General features: G+C 33.1%; 1 protein-coding gene across 3 annotated transcripts in view; it reads left to right on the forward strand.

Annotated features, from left to right (window-relative positions):
- Positions 1 to 18549, forward strand: part of LOC129807711 (carbonic anhydrase-related protein 10) — a 196858-nt gene that overhangs the window by 73972 nt on the left and 104337 nt on the right. For all 3 annotated transcript variants that reach the window (XM_055857160.1, XM_055857162.1, XM_055857161.1), the window contains 2 exons: positions 572 to 596; positions 709 to 731. In XM_055857160.1, coding sequence (XP_055713135.1) covers positions 572 to 596; positions 709 to 731 — 48 coding nt within the window. The remainder of the gene's footprint in view (positions 1 to 571; positions 597 to 708; positions 732 to 18549) is intronic.

The following is an 18549-nucleotide window of genomic DNA, read 5'->3' on the forward strand; positions in this document are numbered from 1 at the left end:
GCCAATCATCCGATTATGGAGATTGATCGCAGGATCGCAGCCCATTAGTCGATCCGTTACTCGCTAACCATACTTGGTCATCCTCTGAATTTTTAGGGTTATTATCACAACCACATGAAGTCAAAAAATCTTCTATCTACCTGCACTGCAACTCTGCAATAACATTTCGCATAAATGGCCTGATATTGCATGTATTTTCTCCTCTTTTCATCCCCCAAACCATTTGCCATTGATGTTTTTGAGGCAGTTGGGGGAGTATGAGGGTAAAACCGGGAGAGTTTTTTTTCTTTCCTTATTCACAATCTTTTATGACAACTTGTGAAAGCTTCTTCAGTGAATGCAGAATCTGAGCAGGGGAATGGGGGAAGAAAGTTGAGAGATTTATAGAATTTATTGCCAATGCGCCAAACTTTATTCACTCCATTTAGTCTTATATTTCTCCATCTCTTTGCCAAAGCAATATGACATGGTTGTTTGTGCTTGGGTACTTGAAGTGTTGGTAGTTGAAGGAAAAACACTTGAATGCAATTTAATTGATTCGCTAGTGACATTGTGTCTACTTTCTTTGCAGATATTAGAGCAAGTTGGGAGGAATGGTGAGTAGATGAAGAGCGATCGATGGGAAGAAAATGCACAAATTGTAATCAATTTCCTCTGGATCCTCTCTTTTTTTGCCATCCTTCTGCCCGTCAACATTCCGGACAAAAGGTGGACGTATGATGGAATTTCAGGTGAGTTGGGAAATTGGTAAATTTTCCAGGCAGAGAAAATAGCATAGAGAGTCTGATCCATAGAAAGAGACACTCCAATTAAATGATGGTGGGGTTGGAAAACAATCAAGTAAAAAAGCTCTCCAATTCACACTGGTTGCATTTCGGTGGGAAGTGTGGGTGATGGGTGTGGATTGGGTGGGTGGGTGGTTTGATAAAAAAAAGGTGGGCGTTTGGTGGAAAAAGCGGTGATTTTTTGCCCAACGACTTATTTGTGTTTCAGCTCGTTTTTAGCCTCGATGACTATATACTTGCCAAGTTATACTCGGAAATTTACACTTTTCAGCAGTTTTTTTTTACCCTTGTCTCACTCTGGCAATTTGCTGCTTGCAGTTTTCATGAACATTGCAGAATATAAAAAAAATGCACTAAGTTGAATGGAGAGGCAGCAAGTCTCTCCAAGAATGTTTTACATAAACTTTCTCAGCTCCAATGTCTTATCCTCAACCAATTTTCCACCGTGGAAACTCACCAACTCCCCCATTCTTCCTCCAACCATTTCCCAAAAGAATGAGAAGTGGATTTATTTTATTCACCTCCAACATTAGCTGCTGAATAAAAATTGTTGGCGTGTTTTAATATTCTCAGCCACCTCCATTAAAGACTTGGGGCTGAAAAAAAAGTGCCCAACTTTTGCTTGAGCTTTTTTTTTCTCCAACTCTCCCTTCATCGTAGAGAATCCTCCTCATGTCTTAAGGTGATAAAACTCATTTTCAACACCCCGTGATCTTCCCTGGCTTTTGTCTTTTGGCGTGTGCAATAATCGCGGAAAATTAAGTTAGTGGCACAAGTTTGCACTTCTCAAGTGTACTTTTCACTCTCATTTTCACAGTCACGGAAAATTCTCAATCTTTTGCACCTGCACAAACTCACGGGAATCTCAAATTTCTATAAGTTGGAGCAAAAAGAGTAGGTACAAAATTACAGAGGAAACTTTAGCCATTTGCACAGATGAATACATTGAGAATCATCTTCTTAGGTCTTTTGACTTGTTTTGTACTCTTACATTTTCTTTCAATGGATTAGGAACTTATTGATAAGAAACTATTTAATACAACTAATAACTCTGTATCATTCGTTTATATTAAAATCAGGCTGATGCTTAATGTTTAGCTCATTAAATTTAGCTTTAAAGGATCAGGTAAGGGAAAGTGATGCAAAAAATCTCTAATCTATGTTCCTAAGCCAAATGTCTATTGAGGTATTATGAGATATCCTCAGATTAATCTTGCGTGGAGATAGGCATTTTTCCTATTATAAATCCATTCTCAACAGGGTTGGGCGAATTTTTTTACATTTTACATCATTTTTACATAGAAAAAAAAGTCCTTAACATGTGTTACATTTTTAACATGTAAAGTTAAAATATAAAAAAATGTAAAATTGATTGATACCCATCAAATATCAAATTCAATTTATTTTTTATTTTTTACTCAATCAAAGATTTCGCTGTAGGGGAAAGTGACCATGCTTGATACGATCCAAGCTTGATAATAACTATTTTTTTCCTATGTTAATCAAAAGTTATGACTCATCGCAATATATTTCAATAGCTGATGCTAAGCTTCACATTTCCTAAAAAAATTAGGATCCTAGCTCTTTTTTCCTAGTTTCAGGAAGCAAAAATCAAAAATAGACCCAAAACTGTAATTTCGATGCATGATATTTCATAAGTATTTCTTAATTAATGTCGCTGTTCACGAAAACTACTATCATAGGCACATAGAGGGGTCATCAGTACTAATATTTATGTAAAAATATTTTTACTTGGTGGACACTGTTTTTGTGGGTGGTAACAAATTCATAAATTCTACTTGTGTCCATCCTATATTTTAAGAAGGGTCCATGAATGATAATTTTAATGTGGCAACTATATCATTAGATGTGATTATTTCATAATTACACATATTGCAATCCGCCAATTTTACCGACAATTGACATAATCTTCAACCCTGTTGCCTGAATTTTAAGGTTGCAGAATGACATTTTCATGGACTCAAAGTGAAAAAAACGGTTTTCGCTAGCGCCCTAATGTCATAAAAACATGGCTTAGAAAAATTACATAAATGTGATTTTAAAACTAATAACCAGTCATATAAACGATTTAAGCAGATATATTAGAGATCCGTCTAAATATTGATGTGCAATTTTTTGTATCCGGTGAATTTTTTGCAATGAAAATGGGCCTCCGAATTGTCGAATCAATTATTATACAGGAAGGCCCCGGACCCAACTAGTATAAAAATCGCTACTGAATTTCCATTTTCTTCTTGAGGAAAATCTAAGGATTTCCAGGAACTATTTGAGGTTGGATTATGAACCTAATAAGTGAGACATTTTTTTTGTCATAGTGCAAGAATCGCTTCGGTTTGTGTGTTAATCAGAAAATAATCACAAACCTTGGACATCATTTTACAGTATCAAGCATGGTCACTTTCCCCTAATCAGTAAAATATAAAGCTTGTCGACTAAAATGCATGATGTAATTTACTAGCAATACCAATTCAATTTCTACTACCCGCTTGAACCAATATAATAGTAACCATAAACGATTAATAATTTTTAACTTCTATATCTACATGCTCAGGGAGTTTTCCAATTGTTCCGTGGTTTCTGCTAATCATAAATATTGTAAAAATCATTGTAATTAAGATTTATTTCTTGCTCTCTTCATAACGATATTTTTTTAGGGATTTTGCTATATAATGTAACGAAATTGAGTTACTGGGGTCACAAGGAATGAATTTTATACACCAGGAATTTGCACTATTACATTTATTGCACTCACTTTACATTTTGGTGATCATCACTCTAGCGAGATCAGTGGACAACTGAACTTTTATCATCGATAAAATTCTCCTACTTTCTTCTTCATCTCTCCTGACTCGTCCCTCACATCTTCTATCTCGTTTCCGTAACAATACCTTGTCCAAGACATCACATTTCAGAAAACAATGTTCATGAAGAGAATCAGTGTCTCCTTGCTAACATTGATTCTGTGGTAATGAATGTTTCTGTGTTAATATTCTAAAAACCATCGTGCTTTATTATTAATATGAGATTAACGTATTAAACAAAAATTCACACAGGAATTACGATATTGTATTTATTTTCAATAAAATCTGCACAGAATCCGAGTAAAAACGATCTAAATTGCTAAGCCTTTCGTTCGAAAGCTGTGAAGATTTTATATTCAATTTTGACCATTTTGTGGTGAAACTGTGCGCTCTTTATTTGTAATTTTAACCTTTTCGTGTTAAATCTATGGATGTATTACATACATGTAAAATCATTTTAAGTTGTGCAGGATTTGAACATAATATTAACCACTTTATGCTTTTTACTAAAGATTGATTTAAAAATATATTTTTTGACTTTGTTCTTTACGTAGTGTGTTCAACCCCTTTGTATTAAGAACATAAAATTCTTAATTTTCCCTGCACTTCTGGAGTTTTTATTGGCTTCTTAAATATACAAAAACAGCTAAATAATTCTTTATCAACAATTCTACTTGAAACACTTTCTTTTAGCTCTAATTTCTGGTTAAGTGATGATAAAAAACATAAAAAATATAACTTACTTACAAAAATACTTAACTGGTATTACTATGAGACTTTTTTTAAGATAAAGAAAAAAATATTTGAAAGTCGTAACCAAATTTTCCATATTAAAATACTTTTCTGTTAATTCATTGCCAAAATTTAATTGGCAGCAAACCCGCATATACTCATCTTTTCCCGAAGGATAATTCTTATATGGCTTTGTCTCTTGAGTCCGGCAATTCCGCTAAGCTGACACATTTTCGCAGAATTTTCCTAATATGCAATAAACCCAAATTTTAGAAAATTTAACTAAAACTTTGCCAAACTTTTATATTCTGACAAAGTTCCTGCGACAGCAAGATTTTTCTTGTAAATTTTAAGTTGTAAAATATTTTTCTACTGTTTATAATACACTTTTCACTGAAAATTTGCATATGCATGGATGATAATCATGAATACGATTAGTTTAGCCAGTTTTGAAGAACTTTTCTTTTCGAACACCTGGTCTTAAGAGTTCTGAGAAATTTTCTAACAATTTAAAACTTATTTTGGGATAATGGTGTTGATTTTGTTATTGACTTAATAATGAACGAAACTTACCTTTCGGTAAATCAATTTCTAAAGACTTTTTTTTAGATCGGATTTTAACTTTGCAAAATTCATCTTTTTGGAAATTAAATAAAATTGTTCTTTTCAATAGGACTAAGTTTCGGATTTATCATAATTCGGACCTGGTTTAGTCATGAGACTTAATTTAATTTCGCTCATTTCTTATAAGGTAAAATTTTTGAAAAAATTTGACGTAAGATAAGATATTGGAGCAAGTGATAAGTTTTATTTAAAAAAAAATGTTAAAGTTACTTGTCATTTAGAATTTCGGGACATTCGTTGAGCTAGATCTCATTCTTAAACTCGTTTAAGTCATCTCTGCTTCTTATCTTAAGACCCTGTTTGTAATTAAAAATAAAATAAGGTAACTGAATTTTTTAGATAAAAGATTAATCAACGATGATTTTACGCAATTTATCTATTAGATGAGATCATATATTCTGTCAGTAGAAGAGGTAAAAAGTTTGGAGTGGTATATCTCAGCTCCTGATGAACATAATTGGATGAGTGAACTATTGTTGGAAAGCTTGGTTCATTAGCTTTCAGAATCTGGTATATGTAATTGGCTATGGGTAAATCATGGTCATCCAGAACCATTTATGTCAAAGAAGACACTTTTTGCAGCGTCATTTTTGACCATCTACTGCTGGGACCAGGAGTGACCCACAATTCTCGCACTTGGACTGTTCGTTAGAGGAACTCAAATGGTATAATTTGTAGAAGAAACTTTTTTTTTGGACGTCTTACTTTTTTTTATTCATCGACTTTTGCAAGAATTTTAACATTTTACACGCAAGAAAAAAATTACTGAAATCCTAAAAGAGTGGTTTCTGGAGGGGAAGGATAGACGTGGGGATGAAATTGATATGATATTTTGATTCCTTGGATCAACTTATGGGGGGGTACTCAGAACATTCCAAGTCGATATCTTCATTAGTTTGTCCAGAAAATGAGATAGAAGGATTTCTGTCATTTTTTTCTATGCGTGTAAAATGTTAAAATTCTTGCAAAAGTCGATGAATAAAAAAAAGTAAGACGTCCAAAAAAAAAGTTTCTTCTACAAATTATACCATTTGAGTTCCTCTAACGAACAGTCCAAGTGCGAGAATTGTGGGTCACTCCTGGTCCCAGCAGTAGATGGTCAAAAATGACGCTGCAAAAAGTGTCTTCTTCGACATAAATGGTTCTGGATGATCATGATTTACCCATAGCCAATTACATATACCAGATTCTGAAAGCTAATGAACCAAGCTTTCCAACAATAGTTCACTCATCCAATTATGTTCATCAGGAGCTGAGATATACCACTCCAAACTTTTTACCTCTTCTACTGACAGAATATATGATCTCATCTAATATTTTAATTTTTTTAAATAAAAATCCTTTACAATAAGAATTTCAAAAAGAAAAAAATAATATAAACAAGAAACCCCTCGATTATCTTCAGGTCTCTATCGATCTTTCGTTTCTATGCCTCCAGAATCTTCGAGTAAAAAAAAAAAGAATTCACTGGATGCTTGAAGACAATCCCAATTCTGAGATAAAGACAAGAAAGCGGAAAAATAATAGAAAATTTGGGAGACAAAGTGTGTATAATATTGCTATTGTCGTGGGGAGAAGAAAATCAAATTTCCACCCCAGTTTTCAGCAAAAGAAGTTATACAAGTGTGTTGTCGCAAGATTCATAATATCAATAAGCTGCCAATTTTCCATCGGAAAATTGTGTTCAATGTGAATTTGGATGGAAAATCTGTGAGTGGGAAGGCCTCAAAGAATCTATTAAACTCCATATGATGTGACACATGTGCCGGATGAAGAGAGTTATAAAGCTCTTTTCTGCACCAGCTTTTTCTTGTATTTCTGCCATTTAGTCCGGTTTTTTTTTCTCCCTCGTTTATAAGGAAAATTCATCACGGTGCTCATGAAGGTTCTCACACTTTTCTGGGCTGTCTGGATGATTGAAAATTCATTGAAAAGCTTCAACAAGTCATTCAGACATCCGTCGGAAGAGCTCCTCCATCCTTTCTCACGTCCTACCCATCATGTTCACATTTGATTTGGTCTCTTCCCTTCAATATTATAATGTCGATGGCTCTCTGCACCGTGATGTGCATGAAGTTTTCTTCCTAGATTGAGAGACTAGACAGCTCCATCAAACTCCTGGAGCTTCGAGGGTTGGGCCAATGTCATCTTCATCTCATCTTTGATATTTCTGGCTCGATTCCTGCCAATGTGGCAGCTCGTGGTGGAAAGAAGAACGACCATGGAGACTATGTAAATTTAATTTCCGATTCGACTTTTGAGGAAATTTCATCTGCATCATCGATGAAAAAGTATTCATTCGCGATATATTCCTTTCGAAGAAATGGAATCCCAAAAAATTATCAGCTTCACTGTATGAAATTAACTATAGACCTAATAAACCCTTAAATTTTATTTAAAAAAAAAATTTAGACAAATAAATTCAAGGAATTGCCATAAGAAGTCAATAAAAAATGGGAATGAAAAATTCCAGGAAAGTTCGATGATGATAGAATAATATACCATGTGTGAGAGGTAATGAAAAAAAGTATCAAGACTTTTTTTATTTATAAGAATTTGAACAATGAAACTCATAATAAAAAAATGCAATGAAATGCTCTGCAATTTGCAATGAAATAACATAAAAATAAATTGCAAAAATATGATAAAACATAATGCTCTATGTTTAATTAAAATCAGTTATCTTTCCTTGTATAAATTGTATAAATTTTATTTCGCCCAATACATTAGAGCCGCATCATTCATTATTTAAATATTTCAAAAATAATAACTATTAACAAGCTTTTCAAAATTTAATTTTAGATTAATCGAAAAAAAAATTTTTTTTATCAAAAAGTATATCTAATTTTTTCAAATTATTTAATCGGATAGTACTATTAATTTTTACTTTTTTTCTAAATTCAAAACCCTAAATAAGTTCAGGGTTGTAAGTCGTCGTTCTCGTATTGTATGTATAGCAATCATCTTATCCTCGCGTTTCGTGGTCGTACGGGGCCGATCGGAGCGTTTTAGGTTGCTGAACCATTAGTTTTCTTGAAAATCTTGATGGCACTCCCAACAGCGCTTTTGGAAACTTTTGATTTTTGTGCAATATTTCTGATGGGCTCATTTTCTTTATGAATATAAACGATGATACTGCGTTTCCTATGTGACTGACACCATTTTTTACTCATTTTGCATTAATATTCCATGGAAAACAAAATGTTCAAGTTTCTTATTTGCCTGTTCTTTGCCCTATAATAACTGTTTTTATTATTATTATCTTATATAAAAACAAGCACATGTAGGGGAATGTAGGCTTGGTTCGCACCAGGGGCATGACGTTTCCTATGGACGCAAGAAAATGAATGGCTTATTGCTTTATGAATTTTGTATCAATCGTGTATGCTTAAGTGTAATAAATATTATTATTATTAATATGTTTTCGATGTTTTCCATATGTTTCTAGCGTGCCGAAAAAACTTTGGAGTTTATTCGGTGTTTTCTGTCATTGTGGAGTGAATTAGCAAAAAATACAAATGCAAAATAAAAGCCAATTTAATATGGAATGGGAAACCGAAAACCCCAAATTGGCAACCTACGTAGTTTCTGAGATATCTCGTGAAATGTGTACGAAAACAGGTAAAAATTTACACTAAAACTGGTCGCATTTTTCAGAGCTAATGTCACGCCCCTGGTTCGCACATAGTAAACCTTCAAACTATGTGAATTTTTTCTTCGTTTGCAAAGAGCTGACTTACCACTTCTTATTTCGTCTCATGAGCTTAATAATTATCTATCTTATAGCTAAGAAATGACAAGGTAGCTCTTTGTAAACAAAGAGAAAATTTACGATGTTTGAAGGTTCACTCTGTGCGAACCATGCCAACATTTCCCTATGTTGCTAAAACACGTTTTTCTTATTATTTTTGGAATTGCACGATTTACGTAATTGATATAAACAAAATACTTATTTGAATGTTAGTATCTGTTTTTGACGATTTTGGATATGAGTACTTAAACTAGCTACAGTGCTACCAACTATTAGAGATATGGATTTTGAGATGGCGCTAGTTGTAATTTATATTTGTTTTTTAGGTTATTAATTTAAATTTAGTGTGAAAAAATGGGTGTCTTTAAATTAATGAGCTGCACTGTACAAGTTCCCTAGGTTCTCTGAGAAATTTATAAGTTCTCCAGTTTCATTGAAAAATGTATGGATTGCGCGAGTTCTTTGAAAAAAAGTGTAACTTCTCCAAGTTCCAAGTTGCAACTTCCAAGTTCCTTATGTACGATTTTTTAATGCATACTGATTTATGCCCTAGACACACTTACGACTTAAGCCGAGAAACGACTTAGTGGAAAATGATAGAAATAAAGTCTAACCATTATTTCGAATATAATTTCGCTAAGCCGTCTCTCGACTAATCCTCAGGTCTGTCAAGGCCCTTACTATCGATTAATCTGATTGGATTTGTAATTTAGCCAAATGTCACGCCTAAATTAAAATTGCTCAAGAGGTACAGCAAACTTGTATTGTAGGACTAGAACTTTAATTTAATTAACTAAACCTATGCTTCTTAAATAAAAGCATAATTACTTCGTTTTGGTATAATTCTGTCTTGAAATATTTAAAATCATCTTGTAAGCTTATTACAAGCATTGATGTGAATGTAGATTTCCAAATCTAGTTCAGCTTTTGGAAACTTTCGGAGTTCAAAAGCTTAAAGTCCAAACCTATTTTGTGATCTATTTTAATTTGTGATAGTTGTAGTAAATAATTATGTGTTGATAAAATTTCTAGCAGTGTTTCCTTCGTAATACGATCAGTGTTTATGCGATAATCAAGGAAATTCGGAAACTTTCTTCAAACTAATGGCCAATTTCTCTGCAAAAACTCGGCTAGATAAGAAAAGCAAAAGCTCTCTGAATTAAATGAATCGCTTCATTTGCGGCTCAATGAGATTTTTTTGCCTCAAATTGATCCCAATGCCTCTACCTCAGTGTTTGTTTTTACCCGAAAATATCAAGGGAATTTGGTAAAATTTCTCGATAGTGCTTGGGTGAGAATTGTGGCATGATAGAAAATTGATAAATGGAGTGTGTATCAGATTATTGGGTAGAATGACGAGGCGAAAATTGCTCTGGGAATAGAATTATTTTGCATTTATAGTGCGGTTGTATATTGTTTGCTGCAAATTTACCTGTGAAATTGATTCATGTCTTGAAAGATTATTTCACCACAAGACTTTCGCATCGATAAATTTTATTATTTCATCATCAAAAATACGATACTGCAATCCTCTTAAATTCAATTGTTAGTGGTATAAAATTGGAGATTGCTACTAAAATTGAAAATTCTGCACAGTTCAAAATTCAATAAACTGAATCATTCGGTGAAACACTCAGAGAAATATTCCTAGGATGATATTCAATGCATTGAATTCACAATTTTATTGTGTAGAAATTTTCTTTGTTACTCCTTGGACGAGGTATTATTAATTAAGTTGTAAAGGTTCATTTTCTATGCCAGAATTGAAAAGAAACAGTTTAAGAAAATGGTATTAGATATCACAAATGAATTTCATGCAGTAATAATTTTAAATACTTCCACTTCCGTAGACATGATATTCTGAAACTTACATAACACTGACATAATAATTTTCAATATTGCATAACGAATTACTGCACTGCACATTTATTCTAACACATTAAATTCTGGGCGGAGCATAAAGTGCCGTTTCCTTTTACAAACATACCACTAATCCAAAAAATCTCCATTTAAAATATATAAAAAAAAATCAATATAAAAAAGAGGTGACAAAGCATCCTAGGCTTTGCGAAGTGCTCGAACTCGTGATTTTGATGCTATACGTCAAAAATACTTCCACCATTCACCTTCTCCACCGACTTGAACAGATTCATAAATCACACAAAAGACCTCAAGAAATTGTTTAAGGAGTAATAGTATTAATATTCGGACAATAAATTCTTATCGGTTCATATTCATAACCGATTTGAACCGATTCATATATCACTTACTACATTATCCAAAATACCTTAGGAGTAATATAATTGAATTTCGGATAAAAATTAGTTAACCAAAACGATTTTAATTGGCACAAGCTTGTCAGAAATTCCGAGGCCTTTCCAAGAAGCCCAATATGATACCATTCGGTTGAGAAATACGCTCTCTGGAGCCTTTATAACCTTTGTCTTTGATGCTGAAATCCCGTTATTAGGAATGATTCAATGGTTTTTTGTGTATGAACGAAATGCCCGCCTGGACAACCAGTGGTTTCAGTGAGTGATATAGTTACTTGACCTGATTCTATTTCCTATATTTATTAACTTGACTTAGATTAACGTTTGTTTTCTTATTTAAGGGCTCAAATATACTCAGGTTGATCTTCCAGGATATTTAGTATGTAAAATTTGGCAATAAAGATTAATCCCGTACTGTTACACGTTAATTTTAAGAATCATTGAATAACACTAAACCTACCAAGACCCGGTCAATTTAACCGGTTTAAAATTAACACATATTTGAAAGGTACAATGGGTTCAATGTCAGTATAAAGCTTTATGAATTTCTTAAAATATATGCATATAATATGTTTTTCAGTGTTTAAATTTTAATTTTTTGGGCTTTTCCAAGACAAATTTGTCGAGTATCCTACCCTACCGCGGTTTTTCATTTGACCGGAAGACGACCAAAAACGGTCGGTAGGTTTAGTGTTAAAGGTCTTTTGGATAAGTTTCTTATGCCTCAGACACACCTACGACTTAAAATATTGATTTAACTAAATTCCCATCAGTGTCAAATTAAACCGTCTCTCGGCTTAGGTCGTATTGCCCTAGACATAACTTACGGCTTAAGTCGAGAGACGGCTTAATAGGAAAATGAAGGAAATGTAGGCTAAAAATTATTTTGACTACAATTTTTATTTTATTTAATTTATTTTGATGTATCGGGCTGTTTTTCCCATTTTGTACATTAATTAGTTTACAAATTTTTATTTTTTAGTTTGCATTGTGTATGAAAAATATATCCTCTTTAAACGCTTCAGTCATTTGCACCGGAAGGAACTCGAACTCACGATTGTGACAGTCAAGTTGAAGGTCACACCGCTCAAGAGCAGAACGCTCTTACCAATTGCACCACGGAGCCCCTTGATTACAATTACGTTAAGCAGCTTCTCGGCTTAAGTCGTAGGTGTGTTAAACACATAAATCTGTCTAGGGAATAATTGGGCCTTAAGATGGAGATTTGACTGGGTCCACTCCCCGAAGATTTCGAAATTCAAAATACCAAGTACAATGCCCGTTCTCTAATCCGGATCGGCATAATCCGGACGAGTTATCGACAGTTACATTTAAAATAATTTTGATGTTATGTATGCATGTATGTCTTAAGTAATGAAAATGAATTATCTTGTAATGTTTTTGTTTAATAAATGAAGTATATAATAGCATAGAATTTTCTAATTATGTCTTTTTAATCTTCTTTAAATCTTTTATACTAATTCCACAAAAAAATCTTGTATTATATTTTCGAAACGTTGAACAAATTCAAAAAAATCCATCCGGATTACGAAACATACATCTGTCGTATTGTCTCCCAATCATCCGAATAACGAAGCGGGCACTGTAGTTCGAGTAATTTTTCAAAATCTAATGGTACTAATCCTTAAGAAATCAAAACACTTAAGCCATATGGCTAAACCTTATGTGCTGGAAACCACCTACGGTCTAAGCCGAAAGACAGCTTAATGTAATTATAATCAAAATAATTAATTAAATAATTAAATTATTATTATTTATTATTAAATAATCAAATTATAATTAAATAATTAATTAAATCATAAGTTTGTCTAGGGCATTATACCTTAAGGATTGATCCTCAAGAATATGGCAGTTTGAGAAAAGTCTTAATGTCAAATTTTACAGGCTAAATATTCTCGAAGATTACTCTGAATTACGGCCCCTTGTATTTGAAGACCGTATAAGTTTTTTTTTTAATGTAATTCTAAATTTCATTCAGAGATATGTTATATTTATAAAAGTCACGTATAGGGTAAAGTGGTACAAGTTGGACCATGCTTTGTTATGGGAGTCTACCTGTACAACTCCCTTCTTCCTCTCACGAGAAGATCGGGGGCTGCTATAAGGGAGCATTTCCTGAACACATCTAAATAGTTATTTGAATCTTAACATTTTTTTAACTAATTTTTAATTATTCTTCCAACATCTTTTTCACTGATTATTTTTTTGCATTTTTTTTTATCCTTCATCTGCCACAAATTTGTAAGAGGGAAACACCCTATTTTTTGTGATGAATAAATGAATTGAATTGAATTGAATTGAATTGAATGGTACAAGTTGAACAAGGCTTTTTTCTTGATAAATTTAGAACTTCATTTTTATTTGTATATTTTTATTGCTTTAGTTTTATAATTTGGTTCCTTGTGTTAAAAAAAAATTAGTAGGGGAGGCAGGGGTAGAATTAGCCAGCAAATGAAGCTTTTTTTTCGCGAGTGACTTGTGAAAAAATGATAAGGTTTGTCTAATATTTTTATGTTTCATAAGTAGCATTAGGATATTGGCTATATGAAACAGTGTAGTCCAAAGCTCTAAAATCGTTGAGTTTTTCTAGAGAGGATAATGAAAAAAGTATGACACATTGGCTACACTTGCCCCGGCCTGGGTAGAAATAGCCACTTTTGGGGTACTAATTGCCACTAGTTTCCCAGATGAAATTTTAAACTGGAGATATCAAATATTGTTTCACTTGATACACTGAAGCCCACTGATGCTAAATATGTTACTTAAACCTAAATAAAAGTGCCTTAGCCAACTTTTTTATGACATTTTTGTAATTGAGGCAAAATTAATGCAAACATTCTGAAAAAATTTATTTCTCAAGTTGCTCATACAAATGGCAATATTGCTTGGAATATCAATAGTACTTTTTCATCTAACAATTATCCATGTATTAGTGAAAAATCATTGATAGTTTTAGCCCGCCACGGAAGAGTGACTACAACTGCCCCGAAAAAAATATTTTTTAATTAGGTTTATTAAACCAGAAACGAGGTAAAACTATGAAATCTTGACTAGAAACTCAGAAAACCAAATGCTGGTCCAGAAACTGTAACATCAAAACTACAATTTTATACCCATTTTATAAAAATGCTTCTAAATTGTAGGATAACAGGATCAGAGTTATAAATATTTCTGGGAATATAGGGATGTGTTCCTACTTTCATTAAAAAATACTTTGCTCGATGTACATTTTAAGAAAAACGAGAAAAATCCACTGTCTACTTTTACCCCTGGCTATAGGTACCCCGGTCTCCCCTACTGTATTTATCAAGAAAAAATCCCTGTCCAACTTGTACTGGCGAATTGTCCAACTTATAACACTATGTCCAACTTGTATCACTTCACCCTAATGATTAATATTTTCAATTATTTTTTTCTATATTAGTTTTGTTCAGGATATTACCTTTAATAAAAATCAAACAGAGTTTTCGAACAATTTTGGATTATTTGCAGGATTTTAATTTGATGGAAAATGAATTTTTGAATATTTTGAAAATTTGCAGCATCAAACTTGCAAATCCAGCCACAAATCCTCCTGTAATTGAGGCGATTTTGCTAACTAAGAGGCAATAGGACTAAAATGATCATAACTTGATGTTGCATAAAGTGGAAACAATTCACCCACACATATCTCAAGTTTACCCCCAACGAGAGATATGTGGACTTTCTGGTGCTGAAACAATGATTAGTGGCCATGCATATTCCCCAGACATGTAGCATAGAGAGCTTTTGGGGGAGAGATTTGTGTGAAAAGGGCTTCAAAAGCTCCCAACACTGCAGCATAATGTTACCAAATGCTGCAGGGGTAGAAGAGACGGCTCATGAAGTAATTTACAAATGGAAGTCATACAATTTTGGGCGATGATTAAATTGTATGTGTGGCTTTGGTGAAAATTAGCTCACCCATCCCCCATGATACTCCCAAAAAACATATGTATCACTTAACAAATGTTTCGCCGCGCCAAAATTAATTTTCACCGCCACTTTCAGCATGTGGAGCACCCCAGAAGCCACAAATTTATAAAATGGATTTTCTTTCTGGACTTTTTCCAAAGGCAAAAATTTTCTGGACGGAGAAAAATTTCTTTTTACATTCTTGAGTGGGTATAATTTCTGCGGAGTAAAAATAAAATTGGCCACCCTTCCTTCCACATTTCTTCCACAACATATATTTACGACATGCGATTGCACAATTGTCAGACTGATGGCTCTAGAGAGCTTCCAAAAGCTCTTCCACTCGTATTTTGTCTTGTGTACAGAGAAGAATAGAAAAATTGTGGAGAATTTAGTGTAAAAGTCTATCAAGTTTTTTTTGTCTATGTAACCAGCTGAAACAGAGTTGAAACTTTCTAGATGGGAGACCAAATTTAAAAATAAATATGCAATATATTAAACTCGATGATTTATTCTCTTTGATTTCAACATAAATATGATTTTTTTTATCTAGATATCGAATCTGAAATCCTGGGAGAGGGATTGATAATTTTTAAACACTATCGAATAATTAGTATCGATAAATATAGTAAGGTGGGGTAACTGGATCATTTTCCGAAGAGTGCTACTTAAACGCTTGTTTTTGGACTGATGAAATTCTGTTTTACTTCTTCTAAATCCATGGAATTATTCACTGTTTCATTCAGAAACATAATATAAAAAAAATGTCAAAAATATTAAATAAAATTTCCAAAATAATGATAATACTGAAATAAGTCAGCTGGCATTAACTGGGTCGCCTTTTCGCTAATTCATTTATAATAATTAAACCTTTGGATTTAAAATACTTTTATCACAAGGAAAAAAACAATTTTCAATCAGCCAGCTGTCATTAGCGAAAATATCACTGCTAGAAATTTTTTTAGCGCAGAACCCAGCAGGCACAAGATTGAAATGAGTCGATTACATTCACTTATTTAATGGTTAAAAAAATTATTTTTGTTTTTCTCAAACTTGAATAGTTATATTAAGTTACTGTAGTTACTATATTATGGAAATAAAAATAAAAATATTATTTTAAGTGAATTAGTCATAAAAGATCCAGATAGCGAAGCGCCCGGATTAGCACACTTGACTGTATAAATCTGCTTGCTAGATTAAATGAATATCGACTTTTTATGCATTGTTGGGCAATTTATTATGATACTCTTAAAAGAATGCGATCTTTGAAAAATATAATCAGTTAAGAAAAAGCAACGATCGTTTAATTTTTTTCAGAATTCATAGCCGATACTATTCTTTTCTAAACAAGCGTACGTAGTTTGCTTCGAAATAGACATACATTTCCTTAGTGTCTCGAGGTCAATTACTTCGAAACAGATTTTAAGTATTTTTTCAAGAAATTGGGTTCTTGAAAACATCGAAATAATTAAAAGTAATACAATTACTTTGACTTATGTACATATAATTCAAAAAAACATTAAAAACCGCTCTTTAGAAAATCTCCTCTGTAACTTTTTAATAAATCTTTTATTATGATAAACTAGAGACCTATTGAAATTTCATTTTTCCATACGTTTTTGCATAGAGACACTGAAGACTGTTGGCAAGTTTTTTCCTAAAGACAATTGACTTATCAGTCTGATATATTTCGAAAACCTGCATTAAAAGCTATCTAAAAATAGATATATCATAATGTTATCCGAAATAATACAAGAACTACGAGTTTGTTTAAGTCGCGGTGCAATATCTGCAAAATTTTTCCAAGGAAAATTGAAAAATAGCTTCACCTTTAATTAGGCTTGATGGGCCCCTGGATAAACATTGGGGGATTCCGGAAGTCATCGTGAAGTAACAATCACATAGAGAAACACATGTAGTATTTCCAGAGCTTTCGGCTCGGTCTTCAAGCCTTTATTAGTGGTAAAGTCTTGCAAATTATTTTCAGAGACTCGTTTAGGGTTTTGGTCAGGATTAGGGGATAAGAGGAAACCGAGGGAACTACTTTACACTGTCTTTTAACAGTTTTTCTCAAGTTTTGAAACATTTAAAACGGCACAGGTGTAGTAGAACTGATTTTGAAACACAACTTAATAATTATCGATTCATAAATCGGTTCATTACCAATGAGAGCCTGTTTTGACAGCTTCATTGTTTTAATTGTACCATGAATGTTACAAACTACAAACTCCTACACTGGAACATACCCGTTTGCTTCTCAGAAAAGGAACCCCCGTGGCATCATTACAGAGCATCGAATCAAGCATCCTCACATCTTCAGCGTTGAAGTCCAACTGAGGAGCAGATTCGTATACGCCTTCGGGAAAAGCTGTTAGGAGCACACCGCTCGATCGATCGGCGAAGCCTAGCGATATAATGCTTCTAAAGTTAGCTATTATAGCACTCGCCGTAGTCATTACCCCAGCAGAACAGTGATTGGTACGTTGACTCAAAAGAATCTTCGTCAGGTCGGACGTTCTCCCTTCAAATGCTCCAGGCTCAACAGTTCTAATACATAAGTCCCTTTTTACATCCTTATTTGCTCCAAACGCTCCAAACACTTCTTTTTTTATTTTAATTATTATTTTTTTATATTTTGGGAGATCTGAAATTATGAAAAACTGATCATTAGCTAAGTTTGTAATTGGACCAACTCTGGGTTAGACCAGAGGGTGGAAAATCGATGTATTGCATTTACCATGGTTGATACAATTGAATTTGTACTTTATCGGATGTATCTTCAATACATTTTAACATCAACTTGTCCCACCCTTACTCTTCCTCTCTTTAATCACAAGGAGTTTTTGTGGTATTTTCCGCTTTATCTAAATAGGGAAGTATTTATAGCACTTTTAGTACGAGATACTTTGCCGTGCAATTTATTTGATCTTCCTAAAGACAAATTTGTGGACAATCTTTAAAAATAAGTATTTAGAAATTTTGGGATTCAATTGAGAAAATGTCATATGCATTTTCATTTGACAAATCTAATCAGTCACTTTCCACATCCGACTAATACCGATATTATAACCGGAATGGCAGTGAAGTAAATTAGTTGATGACTCTCATACCAATTCCCTTTGACTAGTCAGTCAATGGAAAATCGGTAATTGTTAATGATGTCATCCGGTTCATATTCACTCTATTGTACATAAATTCAGTGGAATTGGAACACCTGAGTGCGTTTAGGGGGCAGGTTTGAATTGAATTTTGTGGTTTCATATATGCATTTCCCACATCCGATTGAAAATAGGAGAGATTTCCTCTTGGATTCTTTGCCTCATGAAGAATAAATAAACAGTTTCGTGGTCACATTTGCAATCTAATTAAGGATTCCTATTTGTATGATTTCATAATCGGAGATTACTTTTGGCCATACAATAACACACAGAATCGAAATAATATTTTCATTTTAAGCCTACGCAATGATCCTAATGGACACGCCTGGTGAAGTCTTTTGAGTCGAAAATAAATATAATTCTGCATTATTTCTTTACTTTAATATTTTACGAACTTTGAATATCAATATTAATACTCATGCTCATATCCAAAAGCAGTACTATAACGCT

Source organism: Phlebotomus papatasi, chromosome 3 (genome assembly GCF_024763615.1).
Source record: "Phlebotomus papatasi isolate M1 chromosome 3, Ppap_2.1, whole genome shotgun sequence".
Classification (NCBI taxonomy): domain Eukaryota; kingdom Metazoa; phylum Arthropoda; class Insecta; order Diptera; family Psychodidae; genus Phlebotomus; species Phlebotomus papatasi.